This window comes from Camelus dromedarius, chromosome 2, assembly GCF_036321535.1.
Source record: "Camelus dromedarius isolate mCamDro1 chromosome 2, mCamDro1.pat, whole genome shotgun sequence".
In the NCBI taxonomy this organism is placed as follows: domain Eukaryota; kingdom Metazoa; phylum Chordata; class Mammalia; order Artiodactyla; family Camelidae; genus Camelus; species Camelus dromedarius.
The window spans coordinates 61,181,188-61,200,576 of NC_087437.1; the positions used below are offsets into that span (position 1 = coordinate 61,181,188).

The 19,389-nt window shown below is 52.8% G+C and overlaps 2 protein-coding genes across 2 annotated transcripts in view; both read left to right on the forward strand.

Moving 5' to 3' along the window:
- Positions 1-912: 912 nt before the first annotated feature.
- On the forward strand, positions 913-10,585 carry ZDHHC19 (zinc finger DHHC-type palmitoyltransferase 19). The gene is given in 8 exon segments (XM_031454193.2): positions 913-1,213; positions 1,546-1,667; positions 2,232-2,371; positions 3,162-3,334; positions 3,727-3,832; positions 9,223-9,308; positions 9,609-9,708; positions 9,711-10,585. Coding segments are annotated over 8 exon segments (957 nt in total). The 5' UTR covers positions 913-1,067; the 3' UTR covers positions 9,795-10,585.
- Positions 3,704-19,389, forward strand: part of TFRC (transferrin receptor) — a 104,903-nt gene continuing 89,217 nt past the window's right edge. Inside the window, exon 1 of the mRNA XM_031454175.2 lies at positions 3,704-3,832. The gene's annotated coding sequence lies outside the window, so the exon portion shown is untranslated. The remainder of the gene's footprint in view (positions 3,833-19,389) is intronic.

Below are 19,389 nucleotides of genomic sequence, written 5' to 3' on the forward strand. Positions count from 1 at the left end.
TAGGAAATGAGGTTGGAAAGTTAGTGGGCCCCATCAGGGAGGGCCTTGAAGGCCACATTAAGAACTTTGAACTTTACTTGCTCCGGTTTTAAACAGACAGTTGCTGCGTCTCCGCATACTCCTCAGTTGGTAGGTGGTAGCAGTTCTCAGGCTAACAGGTGGCGCCCGAGTCACAGGCCGTGCACTAGCTGCAGGAGGGGCTTGGAATGCGGGTTTGTAGCACTTTTCAGTTCCAGGTGGGATGGGGAAACAGTCTTTGCCCTTCATCACGACTTATAGTACAAGGGTTCAGACACTCAGTGGCTAAAACACATGACAAATATCAGCTGTATGCGCCACACAATCCAGTTACTTCCCATACAATGCGCAGCTCAGAGGGAGGTGGCCCAAGGCTGGGGCAGTGGCTCAATGTCATCTGTGCCTTTCTGTCTGTGCCCCATATTGACTTAATGACTGACGGCTCAAGGTGACACTTCAGCCAGCATGTCTAGGTTCAGAACAGGAAGAAAGGGACAGAGCTGCCCCAACTGTCTTTTCTCCCTTTATCAGGAAAGCAAAACTTTTCTAGAAACCCTCGGGCATTCACTTATGTCTCTGTGTCATGAAGCTAACCCTGGAAATGAGGGAAGATCTATCTGCCTCTTCCCCCAAAGTGCAATTTTGTAATAACAAAAAGGAAAAAAAAGTGGAGATAGAGCAATGCGCATTGTGTGCTTCAATTAGCAGCAAGCCTGAAAGGGTGAGTAGAATCACCTTCTCCCCATGAGTTTCTCCAATCTCACGAGGTCTCAAAGCCAACCTCTCATGGGCAGGACCTCTCAGTCCCCAGCACAAGCAGGGTGGGGGGAGGTTGCTGTCGGACAGGACAGTCACAGGCTCCAGACTGTTCAGCGGAAGAGTTCCTAGCCCCCATTCTCCTTGGCTTCTGTGATGTCACACTGGGACTGCTTTCCTTCCACCCTGGGCTGTGGCTTCCAAGGCTGCTGTGACCATGGGGCTCCTGGAGCCAGCAGAGGGGAGGGAGCCTGGAGGCTCTGATCCCCCCTGGGGGCACAGAAGGTCCAGCCATGCCGCTCTTGAAGGATGCCACACCCCACATGAAGGAGAGCCATCCCCTGCCTCAGGCCCTACTCCCCTGGATCCTCCCAAGCCTGTTTGCTGCCTTCAACGTAGTGCTGCTGGTCGTTTTAAGTGGCCTCTTCTTCGCATTCCCGTGTGTATCCCACACAAGCTGGCAGATTTCCTAGAGTGACAGAAAGGACAACACATAATGATAGAATGGTGTTGGGGGCTGCTGAAAAAGGGTCAGGGAAGGAAGGGTGCTCTAGGCCGAGGGAACTGAATGGGCCAAGGCACAGAGGCATAGAGCACTTGGTGCATTTGGCTGGTAATACTGGGTGACATGTGGTGGAGTCTCTATGGATCTGTCCCTAGCCTGGATATTTACAGCAGAATTTATGGTCTGTGGGTCCTGACCAGGTGGACTGGGTCCTGGGGGAGCTTCAGGCCTCCCCAGATCAGGGCTGAGTCCTGCTCTGATCTCAGTTGCAGGTGGCTGGCCCAGAACGGGGAATGGGCCTTTCCCGTCATCACAGGCTTCCTCTTTGTCATCACCTTCTTCAGTCTTGTTTCTCTCAACTTCTCAGACCCTGGCATCTTGCATCAAGGTGAAACACTGGCCCCCGGGGAGAAGGAGGTAGCACCCTAAAGGGCTCCTGCCTGCCGGGGGTGGGGCGGTTCCTTAAGTGCTCCTCCCATCTCCCTGCTTGGGGTCTCAGGACTCCTTCACCCCATGTTCTCATTCGCTCAGGCCCTGCTTCTGGCACTTCATTTCCTAAGCCATGGAGATGTAGAAAAGCAGGATTCTAGAGGTTTTGCAGTTGCCTTGGAGGAGAGGGCCAGGGCAGGCTGGAGAGAGAAGCCAGCTTTTCACAACCACTCAGTTTTCTCTTCCTTCTGCCCACTGCATAAGCTCCCTCAAACATCAATCACATTGCCAAAGGCCTGAGTTCTCAAAGAACTCCTGGGTCTGGCAACCCACCTCCCCTTTGACTGCCAGCCTTTCTGAGCTTGGTCAGCTTACTCAGTGGGGACTAGAGATGCCCCTATCCACCTCATCCCCACCCCTCCTGGAGCCCAGTGATGCTGTGGGGCTGCCTACCCACACCCTTCTGCTGCAGCCGACTGAGGGAAGGGCCTCTTGCTGCTACTCAGTCCTCTTCCCATGACAGGCTCCAACGAACAGGGCCCCATGATGGTGCATGTGGTATGGGTGAACCACAGGGCCTTCCGCCTGCAGTGGTGCCAAAAGTGCTGCTTCCACCGCCCTCCCCGGACCTACCACTGCCCCTGGTGCAACATCTGTGTGGAGGTGAGTGCCCCTCTCGCCTGCCTACCTACCCTCCCAGCCCCTGCCTGGGATCAGAAGACCCATTCGCACGGGGCCGGTGATGAGAGTGAAACCACTTCCAGGACTGCAAAGGACCAAGGGTGGCAGTAACTCCCAGCCACTCTTGGTCACTCATGCAGGTCAATGCCTCTGTGCCTGCACCTGTTCTGGGAGGCTAGTCCTTACCCACACTGGTGCTGACATGCAGAAGGGCATCCACACCTATGCTGAGCCTGGTCAGACCCAGGGGAGGAAAGACACCCCTGTCCTACCCAGGGCTTGCTGACACTAGATGCCCAAGACCCTCAGGCTGACTGCAGGGGAACTTGCCTATCCTCTTCTGGTTGTCCGTGCAAGTGGGTCTCCTGGGCTCTGAATGCTTGTCTTTTATGTGCACAACCTGGGAGGCTGGCTGGACAAGGCTGTTATTATTACGCTCAGCCAATGTATGAGGAAACGGAGGCCCAGAGGTAGTCTATGTCCTGCTCAAAGTTACACCAGGATGTGTCCCACTGAAGATCGGGCAGGCCTTGCCTCTAAAGGCCTCTTGACATTCAGTTTTGTGAGTGAGCCTCAGAGCCCTACGGTGCCCTAACCACAGAGATGCCAGCATCGTTAGGGACTTTGTGGCTCAGTTTCTTCCCAGGAAAGGGAGCCAGTACGTGGGGCAGGTGACTTAGCGGGTGTGGGGGTAAGACCTCAGATTTAGGGGCTATGGAGGCTGGGTCAGAGGTTGTGTCCTCGAGGCCTGACCCCTTTCCCACTTGCCCAGGACTTTGACCACCACTGCAAGTGGGTCAATAACTGCATCGGTCACCGCAACTTCCGCTTCTTCATGCTGCTCGTCCTGTCCCTATGCCTTTACTCGGGCGCCATTTTAGTCACCTGTCTGATTTTCCTGGTGCGCACGACCCACCTGCCGTTCTCCATGGACAAGGCTATCGCGTATCCGCCAGGCTGCGGGACCCACTAGGGGAGTCGTGGGGAGCGCGGGGACAGCCGAGGGGCGGAGTCACGCGGACAGAGCTAATGATGGGCAGGGTTAAACAGAGAAGCCGCTCCGGAGGACCAGTCTGGGACCAGGTGAGGTCAGGGAAGAGGGATGGGGCTAGGAGGGCCTATGAAGCGTTGAGCATTTAGCAGGACCCTGGATGAGGAGTGCTAGAGGTGGCACGGGGGCCTGGACCGCAGGGTAGGTCGAGGTTGAAGTTTACAGCCTGGGGAGAGGATGCGCCGGGCTGGTTGCGGGAGGGGCTGCTGGAGCGGGGGCGGGGACCGGCTGAGGGGCGGGACCAGGGAGGACATTCTGGTTGCGCTGCTCCTTAGCTTGTGCGCAGCATCGTGGTGGCTGTACCCGCCACCGGTTTCCTGGTGCCACTCTTCCTGCTCCTGCTGATCCAGGCCATGTCGGTGAGCGCGGCCGAGCGTTCCTACGAAGGCAAGGTACGCGGGGCCGAGCGGGGCGCCAAGATACCGGGCTGTGGGCGGTTCCCTGGCGCCTCCGGGACTTCCGCACTTCCAGTCTTTCTCCTTCTCCCTGGTCCTTGATTGCCTGACCTCCCTGGAAGGTGCCTCATTAGCCCTTCCAGACCCAGATTCAGCTCAAATCTCACCTCCCTCTGGAGCTCGGTGGTCACTCTCCTTTCTGGGTGCACTGCGTGGAGGGACTACTCTGTGTGGGCCGCGTACGCATTATTTTGCGCGACGGGCTTAGAGGTGTGTAAGGCTGCATCCTACGCTCGTGTTCACAAGGAACCTTAAATCCGAGGAACACCCTCCAGACATCCGTAAACACTGAGAGGGGCCTACCCTACGTAGTGCAGTACAGACTCGGAGAGGGCATCGAGAGTGCAGTGAGGACCGCAGGGTGAACTAGGACGTGCCACGCAGTGGTTTGGAGGAAGTCTGTGGGGAGGGCACTGCAGTGTGGGGCGAAGCTTGCAAAAAAAAAAAAAAAAAAAAGCAGGGAGGCCTGAAAGTCTGTGGAATGTTGATAGGATGATGAGGAAACAGTTCTAATTGGAGCAGAAGGTGGCATGGGAAAGCAAGTGGAACGCCTGGGATTGGCCAGATTTAAAAGGCAAAAGAGTCATGCGGATAATTTAATCTTGGTGCAGTAGAACCTGGAAGCCTTGATAGGATTTTGTTTTCTTTACATACAGTAAAATTCACCCTTTTTTAGTGCACAGTTGTATGAGTTTTGAGAAATACATACAGCCCACTAATCACCGCCACAATCAAGATTTAGAACGGTTCCATCTTCCCCGGAAGTTCCCCACGGCCTTTCATAGTCAGCTTCTCTCCCTACCTTCAGCCCCTGGCAACCACTGGTCTGTCTTCTATTCCAATAGTTTTCCCTTTTTCAGAATCTCATGTAAATGCAGTCATAGCTTTTTGAGCCTCATTTCTTGCACTTAGCATAATGCATTTGAGATTCATCCATGTTGTTGCCCATATTAGTAGTTTCCTCCTTTTTAATTGCTTGTGGTGTTCTGTCATGTGGCTATGGCACACACAGCTTGTTTACCCATTCGCCAGCTGAAGGATATTTGAGTTGTTTCCAGTTTTTGGTGTTTATAAATAAAGCCACTATAAACATTGGTGTACAGGCATGTGAATACAAGTTTTCATTCTGGTGAGGGGTATATACTTAAGGGTGACATTGCTGAGTAACTGTATGTTTAACTTTATAAGAATCTCCCAAATTGTCTTCCAAAATGGCTGTACCATTTTGCATTCCCATAAGCAATGGATGAGAAATTCCAGTTGCTCTGCATCATTGACATCTGAAGTTGTCAGTTTTTGTTTTTTTTTTTTTTTAACTTAGCCAGTCTAATAAATGTGTAGATGTGTAGTGATATCTCATTGTGGTTTTAATTTGCATTTTCCTAATGACTAATGATTTTTGAACATCATTTTATGTTCTTTTCTGCCATCAGTGTATCTTTGATTAAATGTCTATTCCAATCTTCTGCCCATTAAAAAAATTGTTTTCTTAATATTGAGTTTTAAGAGTTATTTATGTATTCAGGATTCAGATATGTGTTTTGCAAATATTTTCTCCCAGTTTGTGGCTTATCATCTCATTTTTAAAACAGTGTCCTCCAAAGATCAAGTTTTAAGTTTTGATGAAGTACATTATCAATTTTTCTTTTATGAATTGTGTTTTTGTGTGTAATTAAGAAGTCTTATCTTAACCCAAGGTCACAAAGATCTTCTTATATGTCTTCTTCTAGAAGTTTTATAGTTTTAGGTTTTATATTTAGGACTATGATTCATTTGGGGTTAAATTTTGTATATGATGCAAGGCATGGGTCAAGATTTATTTTTTTGCATGTGGGTTGTGCCAGCACCATTAAAAAAAAAAGACTGTCCCTTCCATTGAGTTGCCTTTGCACATTTGTCAAAAATCTATTAGGTGTGGGTGTATTTCTGGACACTCTATTCTTTTGCCACTACCACACTATCTTGATTAGTAGCTTTGGTCTGAAATCATGCAATGTGAATTCTCCAACTTTGTTCTTTTTCAGAGTTCTTTTGGCTATCCTAGTTACCTTGACTTTCCATAAAAATTTTAGAATCAATTTGTCATTTTCTGCAAAAAAAATTTGCTGAGATTTTCATTTGGATTGTGTTGAACCTATGGATCAATTTTGAAAATTGTCAATTTAACAATATTGAGTTTTAAGAGTTCATAATTCCATGAATGTGGTATACCTCTCCATTTATTTAGGGTCTTCTTTGATTTCTTTCATTAGTGTCTTATAGTTTTTAGCATATAGATCTTGCCTACATTGTGTTAGATTTTTTCTAAGTAAGTTTTCGTGTTATTATGATTTTTAAAAATTTCATTTCCATTTATTTATTAAAGAAAAATCAATGGATTTTTGATATTAGTCTTGAATCTTGCAATTTTTCTGGACTCATTTTTTAGTTCTAATAGCTTTTTTGTTGATTCTACATAGAAAATCATGTCATCTGTGAAAAGGGCAGTTTCATTTCTTCCTTTCCAACATGTATGGCTTTATTTCTTTTTCTTTTCTTACTGCACTGTCTTGGAGTACTGTGCTGACTAGGAGTGGTAAAAATGAACATCCTTGCCAAGGGATTCCTTCCACATGACAATGACTTGACTAAAGGCTGTTTTAGGAAGACTGTAGTGGGCCACATCAATGAGGGAGAGGCTGGAGACATTGAGACAGCTGAAAGGACAGAGGAGCCTTCTTTGCTCACCATTTTCCATCCTTCCAGTCACCACTTAATCACTCTACCCTACCCATATTTGGTTCTCAGCCCACCTGTGACTCCTCTGCTCAGCCCTTACTCATCAGCTCCGTGTGGTCTGCATGTCTTCTCTCTCCAGCCTCAGTCCATCATTTCAGCCTCTCCTGGGCAGTACTCTCCCTTCCCACATCCTGTGATTCTTCCATCCCAGGTCAGGCCATAGGCCTGCCCTCCTTCCACTGTTCAGATGGGGCTGTCTATACGAAACCAGGATCTTATAGCCTCTTATAGGCCTTATAGGAAACCTAAGTGTGGTCTGCACTCTGTGATTCACCAGGCAGGGCTCTTCCATTACCAGAACCCATTCCAGGCATTCTTCACACACCTCAGCTGCATTTCCTTCCTGCCTCCACCCCTTGACCACAACTTCTGCTGGGCCACTTGCTTAGACAGCAAGGGCTCTGGAGCCAGACCACATGAATTCAAATCACAGCTCCATGACATACCAGCAGGGAGATCTTGGCTGTGTTACTTAGCCATCTGGTGCCTCAGTTTCCCCATCTGTAAAAGAGGACAGCATAGATGAGTATGTGTAAGATACACAGAATGGTGGTTGGTATGAATAAGCAGCTTGCATGTTACCGTTATTACCATTCCTTCCCATCGTCATTACACATGTTCACGTCACTCGCATCTTAACAACAAAGCAGACATCCCTTAACATCACAGCCCTCCACTCCACCTGCTGTGCTCTCCTCTCCAGCGTAGCCATATTTCCTGAAAGAGTTGGCTGTGCTCATTAGTGTCATTCTTCACCCTCCTCAACCCACTCCAGCACTGCATCCATCCTCACTGTCACACGGGTGCTGCAGGTGGCCCAAGCAGCAGGCAGTCCTCAGACTAACCTTTCCAGCCTGGACACAGCAGAACCTGAGACAGAATGTCCCTGCAGGGGTCCTTCCCCAGCTGCTCAGGGCTCAGCGCTCTCTGCTGTCTAGGCTGCTAGTCCCCTGCCTGCACCTTGGAGTCTTGGCCTGGGCTGCCTGCCCTTCTCACCAAAGCCCTCTCTGCGCTGCTCTCACCACCCTGAAAGTTAAGGCTGGCTTTGTTGTCTGTGGTGTGTCCTCAGTCCCCAGCGCAATGCCTGGAACAGTGTTGAGGTCCCTAAATATTTATGAACAAATGAGTGAACCTATAAAGGAATGTATAATGCTTTGGGAGAGAAAGAAAGAGAAGAAGAGAGAGAAGCCTGATGCTCCAATCCTTGGGGTAGAAGGTGAGAGAGCAGAGGCATCAGGGAATTGAGCAGGAGACATGGCCCTCACTTCGGTTTTGGTCCTGTGGGGTGTGAGTGCGTTTGAGACACAGAATTGGAGCCAGAGACCAGGTCTGGAGCCCATGAGAGAGGACAGTCTGGGAACTTCCGAGCTGTTGGATTCCATTCACGTCTGAGGGTCCCATGTGGGGAGAGGGAGGAGTTCTACTTTATTGGTCAGTTCTTAGGATTTCATTAAACAATTACCACTCCTTAAGCACTGAGCAATCAACATTTTTCTATACATCATGTACATCTAGCAAATAAAAATTTATTTCTCTAGATTTTAAATTCTGACTGTCAGTTTGATCAAACTCTTATAACCATTTAATTAGAATAGAATAGAATACTGGTTTTTCTTAAATGCTTTACACACCATAAAGTAGGCAGAACTCAAAATATCATGATAGTATTGCTTTTTGGCAACAACGGGATGTTCTGGGGTCTTGACTTCTCCTCCCCTAGGTGTCAGCTGCCCTGCATGGAGTCCTGGTTCCCTCTGGTGCAGAATAGTGTTGAAGATAAAAATCTTCATAACAGGGGCACGCGACACAGGGGAGCTGGTGGGGCCGAGGTGCTCCTGGGCCACTTTGTGTCATGACTAACATTCTGTAGCTAAGGCTCTTGAAGTCCCAGTGTCTCGCTGTGCTGGGGAGGAGGAGGGGGCGAGACTGATAGGTGGCAGGAGGAGAGGAAGAGAACATGGTCAAGAGTGACCAGAGGAGGACTTGACCTTTGCCTTGATCTTTACATTCATTGGTCAAGCACTGGGTGCTCAAGACCTTCAGCCCAGACTTTCAGGCCCATGTGCTTTTGGTTAGGGCAATATGGTTGCACCCCATACAGCTGCCCTTCACTGACAGTGAAATTCAGGGAAGGCACAATTTTAGCAAAAAATGAAACATGAGAAAGTAGAGAAGTTGAGGGAGCAGGGGTGGAACTGTCTTTGGAGCAGTTTAGCAGCAAAAGGAAGATCTGAAAGTGTACCCGGAAGGAAGTACCTGGAGGATGTGTGTGGTCAAAGGAGACAGAGAAGGGGAGGATACTGAGAACGGGAGGCTACAAGGTGATGGGGGAGGACCCCTGAAAAGGCAGGGGAGGTGGGAGCAATGCCAGAGCAATGCCAGAAGTGTGTTGGGGGAGGCCTTGCCTGACTCTCCTGGCTTCTCTGTCCTTGGAGTCTTGCTGCAGCCCTGGACTGAGCTGGCCTGTGCAGGGAGGGCAGGTGAGGGGGCTGGTCCGCCCATTCCTGCTAGATCTGAGCTCCTCTTCCTGTCCTCACCCCCCACTCCAGTGCCAACACCTGCAGGGATACAACCCCTTCGACCATGGCTGTGCCAGCAACTGGTATTTAACAATCTGTGCACCGCTAGGACCCAAGTGAGTTGGCAAACCAGAGGCCTGAGTGGTGGCCCGGGGGGCTGGGGGGGTGGTGTGCGGCTGGGTCATCTCCCCTGACCCCTTAGCACAGCTCCCAGCTCCTTACACTCATGGTTCTTCTTTTGGGATTTTCTCCAAGGCATTGTGGGAGCCTCTCGAGCCTCCTCTTCCTTGCCTCTGTGGGTTCTTTCACCAAGAAATGGGGTAGAGGGGCACTGCAGCCTGGTTGAGACTGGTCCCCTGCTCCCTGCAGGGCCAGGAGGGCCAGGGACCCCTTGCATCTGGCTTGTCACTCCCTAGGTACATGGCCAAAGCTGTCTGGCTGCAGAGAGTGGAGATGCCTGACTGGGTGCCCGTGCACAATCCGCACATCTCCGTGTGCCCTCCTGTGCTCAGTCCTCCAACCCTCCCTGGGCCTGGGTCTGGCTCCCAGCCCCAACCTCTGGGTCTTTACAAACCAGGGAAGGGTCCCCCAGGGAGTGGTGAGGCTGCAGCCCTCCAGGAGGTGAGGAGTGTGTGCCTGTGTGTGCTGGGAGGGGGCGTCTGCCCATAGTACGGGTGTCGGGGACCCCCCTCCCTCCCATGTTGGGCTGCCCTGAAGCTGGAGCACTCAGAGCTCAGGGGATGGAGATTTTAGGCTGGAGGAGTGTTGGAGGTAGAGTCACAGGTCTCCAGAAAACACCAGGGGTCCCTGGAGACACAAAGGGAAAAGGCCACACCATTCACTTGCCGGATGGCCTTGGGCCAGTCATTTATTCCTTCTGGGCCTCAGTTTCTTCAGCTATTAATGAGGACTGAGACTAGTTCAGTGGTTTATAATTGGGTTGGGGGGCAGATTCCCCTATTTAAAGGCACCTTTTGCGCTGAAGCCCAGTCTGTGAACCATATGGAAGTGGAGCATTAGGATGTCCCACACACCAGGCACCTGCAGGGACATTCTGGGTGCCAACCCACTCCCTTTGCTCTGCCTGTAGGGGGCGGTGGCTTGGACGGTTTCTTGCTCCCCGGTTGGGTGGGCTGGGGGGCGGGTTTCGGGGAAAGCACCCATCCCCCACTCTATGTTTAGCTCCAGGCTGGCCCGGTGCTGCCCCCGCTGCGGGAGGCCCCCAGGCGAAGCTCCGTCTGCCTCTCGCCCTTTCGCACTGGCCGATGCCAGGAGCCCCTGCACCCGAACCCCACCTCTTGAGCCCCTCGTGGAGACCTCTGTGCCCTGCCCTTACCCACCCCCCTGGCGGGAGTGCTGGGAGGCCCCAAAGCCCATTAAATACCCTTTGCCTGCCTCCTCCGACTGCCTTGCTGCGCTGTCTGTCCTGAGTGCGAGGGATTATGGGGATGTGGCGGGCTCTGAGGGGCTGGGAGGGAGGAGCCAAGATCCAATACTGACTGACTCCGACCTTGGGCAAGACACTCAACATTGCTCTCATCGTTAAAATGGGGCAACCATAACAACCACGGCGAGGGCTGGGGATGTTATAAGAGAAAACCCAGCCGTGAGGGTGTCAGCCGCGGGAAAGTCCCGGCCGACGCCCTGCTGCACCCCCGTCTGGCTGCAGGGGGCGCCCGCCTCCTGGGAATTCGCCAAGCCTGGCCTGGTCCAGCCCTGCCACACTGGCGCCTCCGGGGTGGGTTGGGGCTGGCTCTCAGGCTGGGAGCAGGCCCTCCTCCTGCCTCATCCCAGGAGGTGGAGGTGTGGGATTGTTCTCCATCATAGTCCAATCCTGCATCTTTCCTGCAAGCCGGTCTCATCCTGGCCACTCCCTCTTTTTGGGGAGTCAGGTGCTTGTTCCGGTCCTGTGTCTAGGGTGGGTTCCAGGCCCTGTGAGTCTGTAGGGGAAGGAGGGGCGGGGATAGGGTGAGTGCGAGGGAACCAAGTCGAACTGTGGTTCCTCAAGTGGCCAGAGTGACCTTGGGAATAGAACTAATGGCACCTTCCAGGAAAGTTGTTAGAAGATGAAATGAGGTGGTTCATGTAAAACACCAGGTATGCAGTAGGCACACAATGAATGCAGCCACTATGATGATGATTATTTTGTCCACCACGCAGCTACCACACCACATCAGAATTACCTGAGCCCCAGACCACTGACTCAGCATCTCTGGTGGGGAGAGGGGCGGAGTCAGAATCTGAAGTGCCCCATCCCTGAATCTCAAGGGCCCCATGGGGTCCTGCCACCCTGAGCTTTCAGACCTGCTGCCTTAGGAGGTGAGGATGGGCTCCGACCACTCTGTTTCCTACCACCCCTGTATTCAGGCAAAATGAGGTGTGTTGAGGGAGAGAGGGAAGGACGTCACCGAAGGGTCAGATGAACACCCCAGGGGCCTGTGAAGGTGTGTGCCTGTGTGTGCACGTGTGTGCTTGTGTCCTGGGGACAGGAGCTCATCCTCCACATGTGTCAGCCCAGCTGGGGAGGTGGGTGACCGATGATGCAGGGCATGGCTCAGGTTCTCTCCACATTGAGTCCCCTTTGAGGCTCTTTCCTTCTTCCTCCCATCCTGTCTGTGGCAGCCTCAGGCCCTTCCATGTCCAGGCCCAGCCTCCCCCACGGCACTGGCTCTGGCTCTGGGTCTTGGCCAGCCTTGTTCAACCTAAGGACTCCAGCTCTTTCTCGCCCCCTTTGCCCTGGTCCCAGTGTCTCTCAAGTCCCAACCTCCCTTGGGGCTCAAGCCTTTTCTCAGCACTCAGGGTTAACCTTGGATTCCTGGGAGGGGTGTGGGGTATTCACTGGCAAAGAAAAAGGCAGCCCAGTTTTGGCCTTATGGTATGTGGCTTCCATGGACACATTTAAAATCCTTAAGGCTCGTATTTTCAAGCAAAGCTGAAGCAGCGTTGCCTGTCTGGGTAGCCCACAGTCCGTGTTCGCATGGTGAGGGGATGAGGGCATGAGACCTTTTGGGCCCTGGACCCAGGTATGTATGTGGTGCACAAATCTGTGTGAGTCTTGTGTCTGTGTGTGTTCAGAGAGCCCAGCTCAGCCCAGGCTGCCCTGCAGTGAGGAGAGGCTCTGAGGTCAGCTCCCAAATGGGAGTCCTCAGGATGGTCTGGGCCTCGGCCAGAGAGGACAAGAATTCAGGAACCCGGGCCAAGGCCTGGATGGAGGATATTCATGGAACTGACTGGGTGCCTGAATGGAGCCTGCCTAGAGCCCCAGCTCCATGGGGGCCGAGAAGGCCAGGCCTAGCCCTGCCTTGTCCTGCTGCCCGTCTCTCTGCTACTCTGCCTGGTTCATCAGGACTGCACCCACCAGGTCCCTGCCTCCAGCTGTAGGGGGACTCACCCAGTCTCAGGTAGGGACTTCCAAGTCCTAAGCCACGTGTGAGTCATCTCCCTCAACAGCCTGGGCCTCAGTTTCCTCACTGGGCAAGGACATAACTTTCTCAAAGGCAGCCATGTTCCCTCCTGCCCTGGGATGTAGATTCTGGGTCTCTCTCTCTGGGTCTCTGAGATTTCTAGGATTCCCTTAGGAAAGCACCTTGGATTAAGCATTTCATCTCCCAAGCGGTAAGTGGGACCTAGCTCACCCCTTCCTTTGACTCCCTCTCCCCTAAGCCTTGGACATCCCTCGGAGATTCTTTCCTGTCCTGTAGGCCTTGGTTGATCTGCACCCACCTTTGCTTTCAGCCACCTCCACATTTCTGCTGAACCTGCTCTTGACTCCCAGACACACCTCTCAATCCTTGGCTCACTGATATGGGGAGGGGTGTTATCAGGGCCTGAAAACGGGGCCAGCTCTCCACACACCCTGGAAGCCTGCATTCCCTTAGGCAGGAGCCAAGGAGTGATCCCCAAGCAGGGCTAGCATGTGCCCACAGGTCTGGAGCCACTCTGAGAGATACCCTGCCCATTCCTGGAGCCTGATGGAAGGAGGGGGAGCCCAGAAGCAGCCACCCCTTGTCATCTCCAGCCGTTTCCTCCATGGGCCTTCCGAAGTTCAGGGCACGGGGCTGGGAAGAGCAGCGGGCTGAAGTCAGGAGGCCTGGGTGTCACTCAGCTAGTGTGCCATGGGAGCAGGTTTCTGTCCTCTGCTCGGCCTCAGGTCCCTCGTCCGTAACAGGATGACCACTATGGCCAGCTCACAGGTGGTCACAGGGTCCTAAGTCTTTGGAGCTAGAAGGGACTTAGGAGTCATCTCATCTAGCTGCCTCTCCACCCTCGATTTCACAGATTTTTACCAGAGAGGAACGGGATTGCCTAGGATGGCACGTTGTCCAAGCCCAGGTTGCCTCTCCTATTCCTGCTCTGGTGACCATTTCAGAGGAGGAAAGACTTGGGGAGCCACCACTGCCCCCCACTAGCCCCCACAGAGCCAGGCAGGGTGTATCAGCACAGGACCTGAGGCCCTGATAAGAAGGCAGGCTTAACTCCAGCTCTGCTGGGAGTGATAATGACGCCCGCTCCCTTGTGCTCAGCTCCGCCCTACCCTGCCTTGCCCACCCCACCCAAGGGGACCCTGCCAGTGGCTGAGGGTGGGGTGGGGCCTGGACAGAGAGGGCAGAGGAGGCGGCTGGAGCTGGGATCGGGGGCCAGAAGCCTAACACCTCCCAAGTCAGGGGCCCCTCGCTGGCTGACCCTCCTGGGCACCCAGTCCCTGGCACCCAGGTGATGCTCCAGCGACACCCATGTCCTCCTTCAGTCCTGCACGCAGAGCGTGGTGGAGGGAGGTGGCTGGGCTGAAGGTTTGCCAGGCTCGTGCTGGGTCACAAAACTTTCCTGAGTGCCCCTGGGGCCAGGGCCTGGGCTAGGTCGTTCACAGGATCTCCCTTAGTTCTTGTGACAACCCCCCTGAGGCGGTTATTCTGGTCCTAGAGATGAGGAAGCCAGAACTGAGCAAACAAGCCACTTCCCCAAGGTCACATTGCTTCTAAGTGGCAGAGCCAAAGCTCCTTTAGCCTTTGTCTTTATGATGTGCCTCATAGGCGGTTCTGTTTTATTTCAGCTGAGAGTAGTGGTTAAGGCCTGGGCTCAGAAGCCAGATGGCCAAGGTTTCCCACTGTAACATGGGATGAATCGTGGCCTCTGTTGTGCTTGTATGAGGATTCTTTATTCAGTGCACGTGGAGAGCTTGACCCGCGTTCTGGCATGTGACAGGTGCTAAATCGTGGTAGTGATTGTCCCCACAATAGGATCCAGGTGATGCCCGAGTCAGGACTTTGTGACCTGCCGGGGCCTTGGAGATGCTGGTCACTGTGGCAACAGCAGCCCGCTCTTGCCGTTTGGAGCATGTTTCCTAGAGGCCAGGCAGCAAAGGGGAAGTGTGCTGCTTCGGAGGGGATGTTTGTGGTGCTGTTTTAACGAAAATCAAGCACTATTTGTGTCCCCAGGCCAAAAGGGAGTGAAGGTGTGGGCTGAGTGTTCAAGGGAGCAGCAAGAGAAACCACCTAAATGGCTCTGCCCTCCCACACAGGCGAGGGAGTTTCCTGTTAAGAAAGCACCTTGTTGCTTCTGTTCTGAGGCCAGGCAGTGTCCCAGGCTGAAGAAAGTCAAAGCTGTGGTCATTTGAGCCTGTGTCCTGGCCTCGCTCACAGCCACCGCCCACCGCTCCTGCCCTCTCTGCCCTCTCCATGTCCCAGTCTGTCTCTCTGAGTCTGTCTTTGCCTCGCCTCTTCCCATCTTTCCACTCTGTCTCCTCTCTCCCTGCTCTTCCTTCTTTCACTGACTTCCACACTCTTTCACTCTCTCTCTCCGCCCCTCCACCAACTTTCCTGGACTATAGCTTCCAGGAACACAAAGTAAACTGTCTGACAACTTTCAAGTAATAACTTGCAACTGTGATTCTTGGAAGCTCTCGGACTGGGTATGGAAGCCTCCAGAACTCTGGGCCCGGCCAGAGGCAAGGCCTGCACAGGGCGCCTTTGTCTGTCTCTGAGCCGGGCTTCTTCCTCCGAGCCAGGCACACGCTTTCCCAGCTGCCCCTGGTGGGACTGGTGCTGCTGAAGTTGGAAGTCCCCACACGGGAAGAAATCTTCCCACACTGAACATCTAGCTTATTTTTCAGTGGGAAGAAAACAGGGAGTGGGCAGCAGGGCTTGCCCCGGGGTCAGGCAGCTAAGTAGAGGCCAGGCGAGGCTGGGTCCCCGTCTCCTGCATCTCAGCCCTTTCCACCTCCACTGTGAGAAACCGGCTGGGTCAGAGGCCTGGCCTGCAAACAGGGAGGGCACTCTTTCTTCTCCTGCAGACCTGGTAACGTGGCTCCCATGGGCAAACTCACAAAAGTGATGACAGTAATAACAGTATCGGTTTGAAGGCTAGCTGTGGGCTGAGTGCTTGGCTTGTATTATCTCATTTAATCCTCAATGTAAATTGTGGGGAGGGTGCTGCTATTACTTCTGTGGGCATGACCTTGGACAGTCCTCGGGCCTCCGTCTCCCTGTCGGCAAGGGCAGGGTCTTCTAGGGATCCTTGGGGCTACTCCTACCCTGCCCTCCTGGGAGTCCACGACCTAGCGGACAGAGAGGAAGGTCCTGGTCTGGGGACAAGCCCTGAGGTGTGCCAGGCCCTTGGCAGGGCTTATTCAGTGACTCATTAAGGACCTTTCCCTGAACCTCATCTGTCCCCTGGTAGTGGGGGAAGGGGACCTTATGTCACCAAGGAAGAGTACTGACCCCTGGGCAGGACCCTTGGCCATCTGACTGAGAAAGTCCCCTGCCCAGTAGTTCCTCAATATCTGTTTCTTCGCCCTTGACAAACAGCATGGAAAGACCCTCTCCTGCCTACCCTTTTCCTACCCAGGGCAGTGGATGCCAAGACTGGGCATCAGGAGACCTGGGCTGGAAAGCAGGCCCTGTGCTTCCTGGTGGTGTGGCCCCAGAAAAGCCTGTAGCCTCTCGGAGCCGCTGTTACTGCATCTGCAGAGTGAGACCAGAGCCCAGGCCCTCCTAGCACGTGGGCTGACAGGGCACGGCCGGAGGTGCTCTGGACTTTCACTTCTTCACACGGGCCCAGCCCCGTGGGCGTGGGGTTGCTGTAAAGGGAGCAGTGAGATGGCTGGACTCTGGCGTGGGGAGCTTGGCAGGAGTAACTCCCTGTCCCTCTGTCTCCATTTCCCCTGCCCTTTTGCAGGCTCTGAATTTGGACCCTATGGAAGTAGCCAAGGCCAAGAATGGGCTGCCTCCTTTTGAATCCCAGACAGACCCAGCCTGGGTCACCTCCTTGGGTGACTTCTCAGCTCCCTCTCTTCGCCACCAAGTATCTGTCCCTGGGGGAAGAGCTGACCAGACTCGGGTTTGGGGCAGGGATGTGGCCCTCTCGGCTCCCAGCTGGTACCCTCGTCTGCCAGCCCCACTGTACCCCTGGTGTGGAAGCCTCTGGAAGGCCCCAGGGTCTGGTTGTGCTGGTTCTACTCTGAACTGTCAGCAGGGCCTTGGGCTGCGCCCACCTTGGCCCAGAGGTTCTATCTGCCTTGGATACAATCCAGACCAAAGAGTAAAGGAGGTTTGTTCCTGAAGCCGAGACCAGACATAGGCACACAGAGGGCTCTTTGCTTTGGAGCTGAAGCTTTTAAAGATTTGTTTTCTTTAAATATCCTGCTGCAGGAAAGAGAAGCCCCAAATCAAACATTCCTGAAACTTGAATTTCAGGTGGCTTTAAAGGAGCAATTTGTTTGGTTTCCGTCCCACCCTGTTTCTGCTCAGTGGGGTCTTGGGCACTTGTCCCTGGGGTTTGATGGAGGGTCCCCTCCCTTCCAGGCTCACTGTCCAGCCTCACTAGGAGGCTGTTCAGTGCCAGATCCAGCCCGAGGGCCTCTAGTCACAACCAGGCCCAGGGGACGGCGGTGCACGTCCATCTCCGGAAGGGGAGGCCACTGTTTGTCCATCCTCAGCTGGATTCCCACTGTTGGCCACACCCTCTTTTTTGAACCATCTCTTTGACCTTGGGGATCAGACACACTTCTGACTCTCCTCCTGAGTCCTGGTTGCTCTGTCTGTGACTCTTCCTGTCACCTCCTGCCAGGAAATCTCCCAGAACCCATCCTTGAGCTGTGCCCCCTCTTGGAGAACCCACTCACTCCCTTGCCTTCAGCAGTGCTGGGCCTGGCCAAGCCTCTATCTCCAGGCTCTCAGGCCCTGCCAGTGCTCCAGGATCTGTCCTGAATGTCTTCTCTTTTTTAGCTTTATTGGGGATATAATGGACAAAATTCTGAGATATTTACATGACACAAAATGATTTGTTATATATGTATACATTGTGAAAACTTTCCCCCATCAAATTGGCCTTAGTTTTCTGTGATTGAATGATTCTCCTGAAGTCCCACCAGAGGCTTGGGGTCTTTCCAAGACCGGGCATCAGGGGGAAAGGAGAGAAAAAGCAAGGGCAAAACCAGCTGTTGAGTGAGGGCAGCACTTATTAGCAAGAGGGAGAAGCTGATTGGGATGCTGGGGACTGTCCCAAGTCTCATCCAAAGGGTGTCCCAAGGCTCATGTTGACTAAGAGAGGAGCAGATGAGAGGACTCCTCTGAGCAGCCTCATTTGCCTTCCTTGCCCCTGGGTCCCTGCGGTGGGGCTGTGGTAGGACTAGGGGTAGTGTAGGGAGGAAGGACACTGGGTGAAGGGGCACCCAGAAGAAGGGACTGATCAAAGGCTTATTCCGTCATCCAGGGAGGAGCTGATAGAAAGACTGAGGCCTGAACTGAGATAGTGAGAATAAACATTCATCCATTCGTTCATTCATTCATTCAGTAAACACCAAATAACCACAATGTACCCAAGAGTTAATGAAATTAATTTTAAAAAGAATGTGTTCATGTGTAATTTAATTTAAAATTATACTATATTATTTAAGTCATACCATATTAAAATATAATTTAAAATGATATTTATGTATTTTAAAAAGACTAGAAGCCAATTTCATCAAATGCTTGTGGTGGATGAGCTAGTGTTTCCTAATGAGGGGGATTCTGGCTGCCATTCGGGGTGTCAGGACGCCTGATTTCTGGGACCAGCCCTTCCTCTGCCTGGCTGTGTGACTAGGAAAAGCCCTTCGCCTCTCTGAGCCTGTTCCCTCATCTGTGCAATCAGAGTGTAGAACCAGAAGATCCACGGCTCTTTCCAGCTCTGATTTTACCTGAGAACATTCGAAACTAGAGGTTATGGACACTTTTATTGTCATGGCTGGGGCTGCTCTGCTTGGCCTGGGAGCTGTGCCTGCCCCTACTGCCGGCCCCTCGCGGGCAGGGCCCCGCTGATGGGAGGTAGTGGCCACCCACAGTCTGACCATCTGTCAGGCTCTGATCTCAAATTAGAATCACAGTGCTCATCTCTTTAAACCCACTTTGTATCATGAAAGTCCTCCTCTACCCTTCAGTTGCAGCCTCATGACCTGCGTCAAAGGCCTCAAAGCCTTAGTTGGGAAGTGAGGGAGCCAGTACATTGATTATCTATCCCCTCCCCATCCCTCAAGTGTGCCCAACTCTAATGTGAATTCTGCAGGTGTTAGCACATTCATTCTCCTCTGCTGCAGCCCTGGTGGGAGTTTATCACCTTGTCTCACAGAGGAGGAGGTGAGGTTCTGAGAGGTTGTGTGCCTGCCTGGTCAGACAGCTGGTAAGTGCAGCTCCAGGACTGGAAATTAGAGCTAAAAGTAGCCAGACGCCCAGGTGGCTCTTCTGATGACTGAGGGGGATTTCCAGCTGCCGTCAGACCCTGCTTCTGCTCCTACTTACAGAATTTTGTATGTGGTGGCAGGAGTTTAAATCCACTTCTGGTTCTATCCATTGGAAACACATTTCTCTTCTCTAGAAAATCCCATTGGCAAAATTGCCTTTTCCCTCCTTGTTCTCAGGCCTCCGAGTCACCCTGTCTGCCCAGCAGTTGTCGGATCCAGTACCTTCTGTCATCTTTCTGTGCAGGCTGGAACTCCTGTCCTTACAGGAAGCAGCCTCTTGAACGGGAGAGAATTTAGGGTCCCCGGCCGTCCTGCCGGCCCCCTCACACCCAGCTGGCTCCCAGGGACCTGCTGCTTCCTTTCATAATGTCGCTACTTGGTCAACTCTGTCCTTTCTTCTCCAGGCTGCTCCCCACTGGATGCTGTGTCCTGCCCCCACATAACACCTTTTCTTTTCTTCTTTAAATTCTAAAATTGGAAGG